This window comes from Fukomys damarensis, unplaced genomic scaffold (assembly GCF_012274545.1).
Source record: "Fukomys damarensis isolate Sample0158 unplaced genomic scaffold, DMR_v1.0_HiC HiC_scaffold_36, whole genome shotgun sequence".
Taxonomy (NCBI): domain Eukaryota; kingdom Metazoa; phylum Chordata; class Mammalia; order Rodentia; family Bathyergidae; genus Fukomys; species Fukomys damarensis.
In genome coordinates, this window is record NW_022900948.1 from 22,799,809 (window position 1) to 22,811,142 (window position 11,334).

The window sequence follows — 11,334 nt, forward strand, 5'->3', positions numbered from 1 at the left end:
CGCATATATCACTGTGGTATGATTCTTTTAATTCTTTTGGAAAGATACCCAACAGAGGGATGGCTGGGTCAAATGGAACCTCTAATCCTAGTTCTTTGAGGTATCTCCATATTGACTTCCATAGTGGTTGTACCAGTCTGCACTCCCACCAACAATGGAGAAGCATTCCTTTCTCCCCACCATCACGCCAACATTTGTTATTGTGTGATTTCTTGATAGCAGCCATTCTTTGTGGGGTGAGGTGAAATCTCAGTGTTGTTTTCATCTGCATCTCTCGAATGATCAGTGATGTGGAACATTTTTTCATATATTTACTTGCTGCTTTGACTTCTTTGTCTGAGAAATGTCTGTTCATTTCAGATGCCCATTTTTGAATGGGGTCTTTATATTTGGGGGGCTGACTGTTTTGAGTTCTTTATATATTCTAGATAATAGTCCTTTGTCTGAGGAGCAGCTGGTAAAAAGTTTTTCCCACATTGTAGGCTGTCTCTTAGTTCTGTTGATGGTTTCTTTTGCAGTGCAGAAGCTTTTTAATAAGATGAGATTCCAGTTGCTGGTTCTGCTAGTTCCCATGTTACTAAGGATTTGTTCATAAAGTCTTTTCCTATGCCAGTTTCTTCTAAAGTTCTGCCTAACTTATCTTCCAGCAAGTTTAGTGTTTTTGTTTTTATATTTAGATCTTTAATCCACTTGGACTTTAATTTAGTGCATGGTGACAGAGAAGGGTCTAGTTTTAATCTTTGGCAGGTTGAGATCCAGTTTTCCAAAACCATTTAATAAAGAGGCTATCTTTCCTCCAGTGGGGACTATCAGCTCCTTTGTCAAAGATGAGGTAGCTGAGTGCAGCTGGAGTTGTTTTTGTGTCTTCCAATCTGTTCCACTGATCCTCAGGTCTGTTTCTTTGCCAGTACCATGCTGTTTTTATCACAGTGGCTTTGTAGTATAGTTTCAAATTGGGAATGTTACTCCCTCTGCCATGTGTCTGTTGCCTAGGATGGCTTTTGCTGTTCTAGGTCTCTTATGGTTCCAGATGAATTTTTGGATTCTTCTTTCTAGTTCTGTGAAGTATAGTGTTGGGATTTCAATTGGGATTGCAATGAATCTGTATAGCAGTTTTGGTAGTATGGCCATTTTCACTATGTTGATTCTTCCTACCCAGGAATAGGGGACATCTTTCCATTTTCTTATATCCTTCTCAGTCTCTTTTTTCGGAGTGCTGTAGTTCTGATACAGAAAGTTGACAGACACATCATCATTGCATTTTATACTTATAAGCAGCTTCTCCTCCAAGAGACAGGCTAAACCCAGCTCTCTAATCTCAGTTCTTACCTCCTTCCATAGTCACATTTTACTTTTAGCGTCCTAAATGTGCCTAGAATGACTTCTTTCCAACACCTGACTAGCTTCTACCTGATTAGTGGTTCTGCATGAATGAAGCCTTTCCTCATCCTCCAGCAATCTTCCCCAGCTTCCGTGACACCAGTTCATACCTCTGTGAAAACAGTAAGAAATTGGAATTGTCTGTACTTCTGTATCTTCACCTTTAGGCTTGTGGCTTCTTAAAGACAGGGATCTTATCTTCCCAGAAACCTTTTTGCCTCCACATGAGTCACTGCATTCTGAATAAGAAGTCTCTTTCTTCCATACACGTAGAAGTGACACTACACTGTCAGCATCTCGCTTGGGCAGTGGAGAGAGCCCAGATGTTGATGGTGTGTTTCAGTCTCAACAGTGTAAGTCTTTGCCAAGCTCAATAAAACCTGTGAATCTCAGTTTCTTTCTTCAGTATGCAGAGAAAAATATACCTGTCTTCATAAGCATTAGATAAGATGAAATTCAGTTTAGATAAATCAGCTGTTTTTTATACTGCTTGGCTCTTGGTGGACACCCTCCCCCATTTTTGTTTTTGTTTTTGTCTTTGTGTTTTGTTTATTTCTAAATAAACTCCTTTTCTTGGAGTAGGATTTGCTCTAACATAAATCTGTAGATAATCTGAAGATAATCTGAAACATAATTCTAAAAACACATCAATTTTCTCAAAAATAAATGTGATATAAAACATTTAAGCATTTAGAAGGCCAAGAACAAAATAGTACCCAAAATACCACCATGCTAACATAATGCTTACTATCATTAAAATACTTATTAACTTTGAAGAAAAGTTTGTAATATTTTATTTCAACATAGTAATGTCTGATAATACTATATAAACCTTGCCCTTGAAGTGCAGATAATAATAGTGTCTACAGTGCTTTTTACTTTGAGACTAAAGAAAATAATTTCTGCAATGTTTTGATCATGGGCTTTGATCACAACAAATCCCTAGTGAGTGGCACCTCCGAGTAGAATAATTTCCCGTTAGTTTCTTTAAATTTAATAAGCAGTGTTTTGTTTTGTTTTTTAATTTGTTTGTTTTTTCTTTTTTCCTGTCAGGTCTTTCAAACTTTTTAAAATAATTTCTTGACTTGGCAAAATTTCCTACCTCAAGATAAAAAAGTCTCCTCTCCTCTCCTCTCCTCTCCTCTCCTCTCCTCTCCTCTCCTATTCCTTCTTTTTTTAGTTTTTTCCTCCCTCCCTCCCTCCCTTCCTCCCTTCCTTCCTATCTTATCTGTTTCAAAGTAGTATCTCTCTGTGTATCAGTACTCAGACTGGCCTCAAAGTTCTTATAAACCTCCTATCTAAGCTGCCCAAGTACTGGGATTATAGACCTGTGCCAACACATCCAGTTGTATTGGACCTTTGGAGGATTTTTTTAAAACTATTTATTTTGTCTGGAATTTAATCCACTGTTCCAAGATCAGTTAGTGATTAATCTACCTTTCGTTTGCTAAGAAATGTCAATTTAACTGTATATTAAATATTTAACTATCATACTTGAAGTCTGTCTCAGGACTTTCTTTTCTTTATCATGGACCTGCTTATTCTTACACCAATACAGCTATATTTAATTATTATAGCCGCATCATATGTCTCAAAAATCTTATGATACAGTCTTTCTCATGCTCATTTTTCAAAGATTTTTTTGTTTAATTGCTTGTTTACTCTCTGAAATTATCCTTGGAGTATTCAGTAAAATATGGTAAAACAGTGATATTAATTATAATGTTAGCTAACATTTGTTGAGTGCTTACCATGTATGAGGCACTGTGCTTCATACTTTACATTTTTACACACAGAGTCCGACACATACGCTTTTTTTTTTTGGTGAGGGTGGAGACAGGTTCTCACCAAGTCACAGAACTATCCAGGCTAGAGTTGAACTAGGGAACTTGTATTTTAGCCTCCTAGGGTGCTGGGATTACAAATTGTACATTACCATACCTAGCTCAGAATTTCCCCTTGGGAATTCTCTTTTATCAAGTAGTTTTAGGAAGATGCTTAAAAAAGAGTCAGTTATATCCCTTTGTGTTGTTTTCTCCTGTCCTTTCTTTTCCTGTCCCTGAGATTTGCATGCAGCCTGTCAAAAGCCTTGAGCAGGACTGAAAAATCCAAATACATGGCAGAGTTGAAGTAATGTAAATATGATAACTAAAATGCAGTGTATATAGGATTGGAATGGGTGGTGTGGAAGACAACAGAAAGCCCTAGAGCTCATTGGTAAACTAGAGTGCTCATATTTTGTCTAAAGAAAGCATTCACTACCTCTCTCTTACAGACTATAGCTGTGAGAATTTATAGACAAATTTTAGCTTTTCCAATTTTTTTAAGAGAAGCCAGAATTGTAGCTGTTTATATTTTGTCTTCTCTGTTAAAATGTTTACAACTAATAAAACAAACTCTGAGTATACCAAAGTAAATAGGTCTTTGGGCTACACGATGTCAATTGTCCATGGGCCATCATTATGTTGCCACTGCTTTAGCAAATTTACAGGGTTAGTAGAGAGGAGTTTTATAAGCCATTTATTATTTATAGCACATGTGCTGGTTTTGCAAACAGTGACCTGTGAACTGCTGTCTGTTGTGCAGGTGCTTACCGTGACACAAAGATGATGATACATCTAGTCTAACAGAATTCACTTTAGATTGTTACAACTGCATTTTCCATTGGGTACTGGATTATTCAGGCCTTGTTCTACGTTGATACCATCTGGAGATAGTACATTTAACCCTGGAGGGTATCTGTTTCTTACTGATAAGCTCTTAATATTGTAAAGCCTCTCTTTATATAGTGTGTGGGCATTGTAGAGAATATTTTTAATACACTGTACCTGATAACATACTAAACCCTTTGTATAGGTCATCAGTTTCTCTTTAAGTCTATAGAAGGCATTATTTCCTGTATTTTATAGGTGAAAAAATTGAGACAGTCATGTTGTAGCACGGCTCTCTCCAACCTTTTTGTCATCAGGGACCAGTTTCATGGAAGACAATTGGTCCACAGACTTAGGAGTGGGTGGGTAGGCTGATTCAAAGGAGCTCATAACCTGTGTGCAGTTCACACTCAGTTTGAGCTCCTGTAAGCGTCTAATGCCACAGCTGATCTAACAGGAGATGATGCTCAGCAATAATATGAGTGATGGGCAGCAGCTATAAATACAAATGATGCTTTGTTTGCTCACCTACCTTCTGCTGTGCAGATCAGATCCTGACAGGCTACAGCTGGCACCAATCCATGACCCAGGGGTTGGACATCCCTGTTGCAGCAGAGCACTGTTTGTGTCTGTGTGTGTGTGTGTGTGTGTGTGTGTGTGTGTTTATGTGAGATGAAGAAAATAAAATATAGTTTTTTTAGAGAACATTCAAACTTCTCAAATTTTCATATTTAATATAAACTAAGACAAGTGATAATTGTAAAGAACAACTGATTTGTGCAACATACTTTTTATTCATGAGTTTTTTTATAGCAAAACACTTATTGATACATTTTAGGCATACATAATGGTAACATTAATCATAGGGAATTTTCACCTGTACATGGTACATCCTGCCTCTTTTTCTCATTTTCCCCCTCCCTACAAACTCCTCCCCTCCCTATGTACAAAGGTTTTATTTGCAATTTTTCCTAATATTTTCACTTTTTTCTTGTCCTTTCCTTCCTTTCTCCTTCTCCCTTGTTCCCTTTCCCATTTGAACATTTTCTTCCAATTTCACACTTTTTTTTTTTTTTTTTTTTGAGACAGGGTCTCACTATCTAGTTCAGATTGCCCTGGAACTCACTGTATAGCCCAGACTAGTCTCGAACTCACAGCAATCCTCCTGCCTCAGCCTCCTGAGTGCTGGGATTACAGGCATGCGCCACCACGCCTAGCTTCCCAATATCTATTATATATTTTAGTCCTTATTTCCACTTTCATTTTCACACACCAGAGAAACAATGCAATATTTAAACATGCATGTCCAATTTATTTCACTTAAGATTATGGTCTCAAGCTAATTGGATGGACCTTTAGATCATACGGGTTTTAAGAAGTATACGAATACGAATTTAGAACAGGACAGGATAAAACCTATGGTGTAAATTTGATGTTGTGCCCTGTCTTGGATCATTTGGGTTACTGTTAACAAAAATACCCACAAACTGAGTATCTTATAAACAATGGAAATTTATTTCTTATAGTTCTAGAGGCTTAGAAGTCTAAGATAAAGGCTCTGAAAGATTTGGTGTCTAGTGAGGGCCTGGTTGCTAGTTCTTAGATGTTACCTGCTAACTGTGTCCTCGCACAGTGGAAGAGACAAGACAGATCTTTGGCCCTTTTATGAGGGTACCTGTCCCATCAGTTCACCTCCACTTCCTCATACTGTCATTTCAGTGATTAGGTTTCAATATGAATTAGGGGAGATAACAGGTATTCAGACCATAGCATAACCCTCCATCCCTCACCCAAAATAAGGGCAAAATAATTATAATTACGATTTCTTCTAATTTATAAGAATCCACACATAGAGTTGCCTGTATCCTATACCCCTTTTCCTATCATTTCTGTTTAGTTTTCCCCTATTAAGTGAATCATTTGTAAAATTTTAAACTTCAAGCTAATGTCTAGGTCCTTCAATGAAGAGGGGAAAAGCCGTGTTCTGGCATAGGTGATCAAACAGCCCTAATTATCTCCGTAATGACCTGCTGCCCTAACATTTTTTTCCTTGTAATCAGTACTTTTTCTGCTCGATTTTGTCATATAAAAGTGCTACTGAGGATCACTCATGTTAGCAGACATTCTTTTAAAAAGATTCCTGGTTGGTAGTCATCTGTCTTGTTTCTGAGAATCAAATAATTTCAAGCCTGTGTCCTGTTGAAGCAGATGTTAGGCATGTATGGGCTACGTGTTAACCAGTGATGCCTCTCTGGACAGGTTAGCTCAGAATTAGGAAGGCTGTCTGAGAAGGTGGGTGCGTTGTCAACCAAGTAGCTTACAGAAAACTCAGAGAACAGCTGTCAGGGAAAGCATAAAAGACTCAGAACTCTGAGGACCTTAGAATAAATCTGTTTTAGACTAGGTGTTATAGAAAACAGGGAAATTTCTTTGGCCTATTATGATCTATAGTACAGATTTCTTAAGAGGTCATCTTGGCCTTTGTATATCTATGTAGCTTATCTTTCTGGTATGAGAATAGGTGAAAGGGCTTACAAAATAACCACCTACACTTTTTTCAGTTAGGTTGACTACACAGGCATTGCACACAGATCTATAGGATTATTATCATGAAGACTAAATTTCTTTGTGGATATCCTACTCTGGAACTGAGAGCAGATAAAAAGAAATTATTACCACTTCCTTCTTTGCCTACAAATTTACAGGCTTCTGCTCCAAAAGAAGATAGAATGGGGTGGGTGTAGGGGACAAGGAGAAATATGTAAAAGGAGGAAAAATTCTCAGATGAACTACAAAACTTTTATAGTTTAGTTTGGAAGCATTGGCCTTCTCAGCTGGCCCCTTGATAATAGAGCCAATGGGATTATGTGAATCCTCTCTTGCTTCTGCGTCCTGTTTCAGGAGACTCACGGTGAAAATGGAAAGGGTAAACAGCATAGTCAGGAGTGAGTTGCTTCTCATTTCAGGGGCTGGGAGACTGACACCATAATGGATGATTTAAATGGATTGTCCAGTTTCCTTGATTCTAGACACTGTAATTTTTTAAATATCAGAGTGGATCTCATAATCAATATAAATAGTTAAATAGTAAGATATTTTTACTCTGAAAACCTGTTTTCGATAACTGGTTATTTGTCTCTTGATCACATTTTAGAATATGGGAATTCAGATACTTCTCTGCGGGGGAATTACAGCCCCAGTCACAGAAGACTTGTCAGTTAAATTATTGAACTAAAGAATTATAGTGAAAGACATTAAAAGACTGGCAGTTGTGAAGGAAATTATTAAAACTTGAAAAGAGCACATGTGCTTTGTATTTCAAAAAGGAGAAGAAGGTGGGTTCATAGAATGACGTTGATACTGAGCGTTGGCAATATGATAGAACAAAGGTCAGCAAATTTTTTCTGTTAAAAAGCCAGAATGTAAATATTTTGGTTTTATGGACCATCTAGTCTCTCACAGCTGCTCAATTCTGCCATTGTAGCATGAAAGCAACTTTGACAGTATGTAAACAAATGAGCAGGGCTGTGTTCCAGGAACACCTCATTTATTTACTGTAGTCAGCAGACCAGCTATGGCCAACAGGTAGTAGTTTGACCATCCCTGTTCTAGAATACATTGATAAATAGGTACTTTTGTTCATGCATAGGAAACAAGTAGGAACTGGGAACCATTCTGAGTTCTTTGAGACTAGGTCTGACGGGCAGTTCTTCTCCATCGTTTTTCAGTAGCACTGTTGTTATACAGGATCCAAAGTATAGTTTATTTTTACATCATTGTGACATTTTGTAGAATATTTCAAAAGTTTTTTGTAGAAGGTGAAAAAATGTAGAGCACTGCAGTTAGTCAGCTGTTAGTTTCCAAGAACCTTCAGCTGACAATGCAAGGGAGCAAGTAGCTAATGAGTGCTAACAAAAATTTAATGGTATGAATCCTTAAAAATGCTTTATATGTTAGCTTTTGACATAAAAGGCGTAACATAATATAGTAATATATTCTGATAGTAAATTATCTCGTTTATATGAAATTCTGTGTATCAAAGTCATACAGTATTTCCCCAAAAATGCTGTAATTTCCTACTGCTTCATTACTCAAAAAAGTTTAAGAAGTACAAATAGCAATCTATTCCGTATTGTGCTTTCCTTGGCTCTCAAATGTTCTTCTTTTTTAGTGAGTTTTATCATATAATGGCAAATTAAATTTTGATAACTCATGCCTCATCTTCATACCAGGCTCCTAATAACAAGCATGTGATTAGAACACTCATAAATTAAAGATCCTCTCTTGTAGATTCCATATTAAAAGCTTTATAGACGACATAATGTAAAGAGTGAAAATTTCATGTTCAGGAGTTTTCCAGAAATGACAACATTTTGCTCACAGCAATGATTTTTGTCAGCACAAAACCAAAAATTCCTCGGGGCCAGAATTTGAGTCGCAAAGTTACTTCCCTTCCTAAGATTCATGTGTACTTAATGGTATAATAGTTACATTTCTCAGAAAACATCAATGCTAGTCTAGAATGTCATAGAAAAAAGAATGAAAAAGAATAGTCTATTAGTAGTAGTTCAGTGAAGACAAGGGGCAATAATGCAGGGCTCTGTATTAGAAGAGGCAGAAAGCCCAACCAAGTCTACCCTAAATGAAGAAGAGAGGGAGCAGGGGAAGTTTATTAGCAGTATATTAGCTTTTATAACTGAAAAGTCCAGAAAGCTGGCTAGTTAGTCCCTCCGCTTTCTGGGGGATATAAATACAGTCACCAAGTTCAAGTACCTCGTTTCTCTGCTCTGCCTTCTGTGGTGTTGGCTGTACCCTTGGTTTCAGTTGACCTCTAGCAGCACTTCCCATTATATTTTTAAAAGGGCTACACCCACCTATACCCCCACATCTTCGGAAGGACTATGAAGAAGAAACTTTCTAGGAAGCCCCAGGAAATATCTCACTTTAATTGGCTTATGTACTAGCACCTAAACCAGTTATCATGGCCAAGTGGATAAAGCATGCTAATTGGCTTGCATCAACGAAGACCTACCTCCAGAACTACAGGCATTGTCTTCCCCACTAACAGAGAAAAGCTACTGTATTAAAGGAGGTTTGGGATCATGTTCCTAGGAGAAGTGGTATAAAATACCATGCAGCACATGGGTGTGAGAAATAACAGCAGAAAGAAAGCCACCAAGGATGTGGTGAGTGTTCCAGATAAAAGAGCCCAGCAATGTGATGTCCACATTATATCAGGTTCATAAAGCAGCACTGTTATGTGAATTACTAATACTCAAAATCATGAACCTGAGACATTTAGGAAAGATTAAATTGTTTGATTTACTAAGACAGGGAAGAAGTTAATGGATGTTGGGAAGGCGTGTGTGTGTGTGTGTGTGTGTGTGTGTGTGTGTGTGTGTTTGTGCATGTGCCTTAATAATAATAGTTTTATTTTTTATTCGTATATATCTGCAATGGTGATTACATTCATCTTGGGGAATTGGTACATATACATAGGGCATCAGTCTTTCTTTCCTCTTCCTCTCCTGGCCTTCCCATCTTCCCCTATCCCTAGAGCCTCTTCCCATGTCCACAAAGGTTCTCCTCTGTTTCCTGCCATCTTTTGGCGGGGGGTTCTTTTTGGTACCGGGGATCAAATTTGGGACCTTGCGCTTGTGAGGCAGGTGGCGGCACCACTGAGCTAAATCCCTAGCCTGTTTCCTACCATCTTTTATTTTGCTCTTCAGTTATATTTTGGGTCTCTCATATAAAAGAAACCATATGATATTTAATTTCCTGTGTCTAATTTATTTCATTTAGCATTATGGTCTCAAGATCCATCCACTTTTCTATAAATTACTCAGATTTATCTTCTCTATGGCTGAGTACTCCACTGTGTATATATACCACATTTTCTTTATTTATCTGTGGATGGATCTATGGACTGCTTCCAGGATTTAGCTATTATGAGTTGTGCTACTATGAACATGTGTCACTGAAGTATGCTTTGTTTAATTCTTTCAGGAAAATACACAGATGAAGTAATAGTATTTTTAAAGGTCTAAAACCAAACAACCAAAAGGCTGTTTTTACCCTATCAGCTTTTTAAAAAACATATTTTTCTGTGTCCTCAGACTCTATTTGTATCTTATTAAAACCATAGATTTGACACCAAAAAGTTCTTAAAATCAGTGTTCTATTATGCATGGTTTACATCTTTAAAAGTTATAGTTTATTGATGAAAATACTGCTTTTGCTTTTATCCAGAATGCATACACAGCCACAGCTATCAACAGCACCAACTTCTGCACCTCAGCAAAGGATGCCTTTGTCATTCTGGTGGAGAATGCTTTGCGAGTGGCTGCCATAAACACAGTGGGAGACTTCATGTTATTCCTAGGCAAGGTAAGACCAAGCATATTGCTTGAGACAAGTATACTGTGTAAGTAAATTTTTCCCTTCAGTTTTAAAAATGTGTGAGTCAACAAAAAACTAAAAGTAATTTAACATAACAGCAAATATTTGCAAATCCTTTCATAATCATCATATATTTTGCCATGTTCCTTCCATATATTATGTTTATTTAATCCCACTCCCACAGAAAATTTATAAGGTAAGTTCTGTTGTTTTCCAAGAAATTAAAAGAAAATGGAGGCACAAAGAGAGTAATTTGCCCAACTTTCTCCTTACATATTTTGAACTCTAAAGAATTAAGTGGGCCGGGGATTTAGCTCAGCGGTTTGGCCTGCCTTGCAAGAGCAAGGACCTGAGTTCAATCCCATGTACCAAAAAAAAAAAAGAATCAAGTAGCGGTCTAGGTAGTAATTAGGGGTAGTACTCTATGTGGAGCCTCATTTCTTGGATTTAAATCAGTCTTGGCTGTATCACTTACTAGTAAACTGTGTGACCTGAGACAGATGATAGAACCTCTCTGTGCCCCCATTTGCCCTTTTGTAAAATTGAAATAATAATGCAGCCAAACTCGTACATGTTATGAAGATTAAACTGGTTACTATTCCATAGGTCATGTAGGGCAGTGTTTGCCATATTAAATTTTAGTGAATGTTAGGTGCTGTTGCATATAAATCATTTTAAAATGGAGCTAGGGCTGGTGATGCAGCTCAGTGGTAAAGTGATAGAGTGCTTGTCTAGCATGGGTAAGGTCCTAGGCTCAATTCCCAGCCCTACAAAAGTATCTAAATAAAATAAAATAAATAGAAGGGCTGGGGGTTTGGGTCAGTGGTTCCGCCGCCTGCCTTGCAAGCACAAGAGCTCAAGTTTGATCCCCAGTACCAAAAAAAAAAAAAAAAAAAAAAAAAAA

General features: G+C 37.4%; 1 protein-coding gene across 1 annotated transcript in view; it reads left to right on the forward strand.

Moving 5' to 3' along the window:
- Positions 1-11,334, forward strand: part of Slc44a1 (solute carrier family 44 member 1) — a 105,885-nt gene that overhangs the window by 77,966 nt on the left and 16,585 nt on the right. Inside the window, exon 13 of the mRNA XM_010619701.2 lies at positions 10,281-10,418. Coding sequence (XP_010618003.1) covers positions 10,281-10,418 — 138 coding nt within the window. The remainder of the gene's footprint in view (positions 1-10,280; positions 10,419-11,334) is intronic.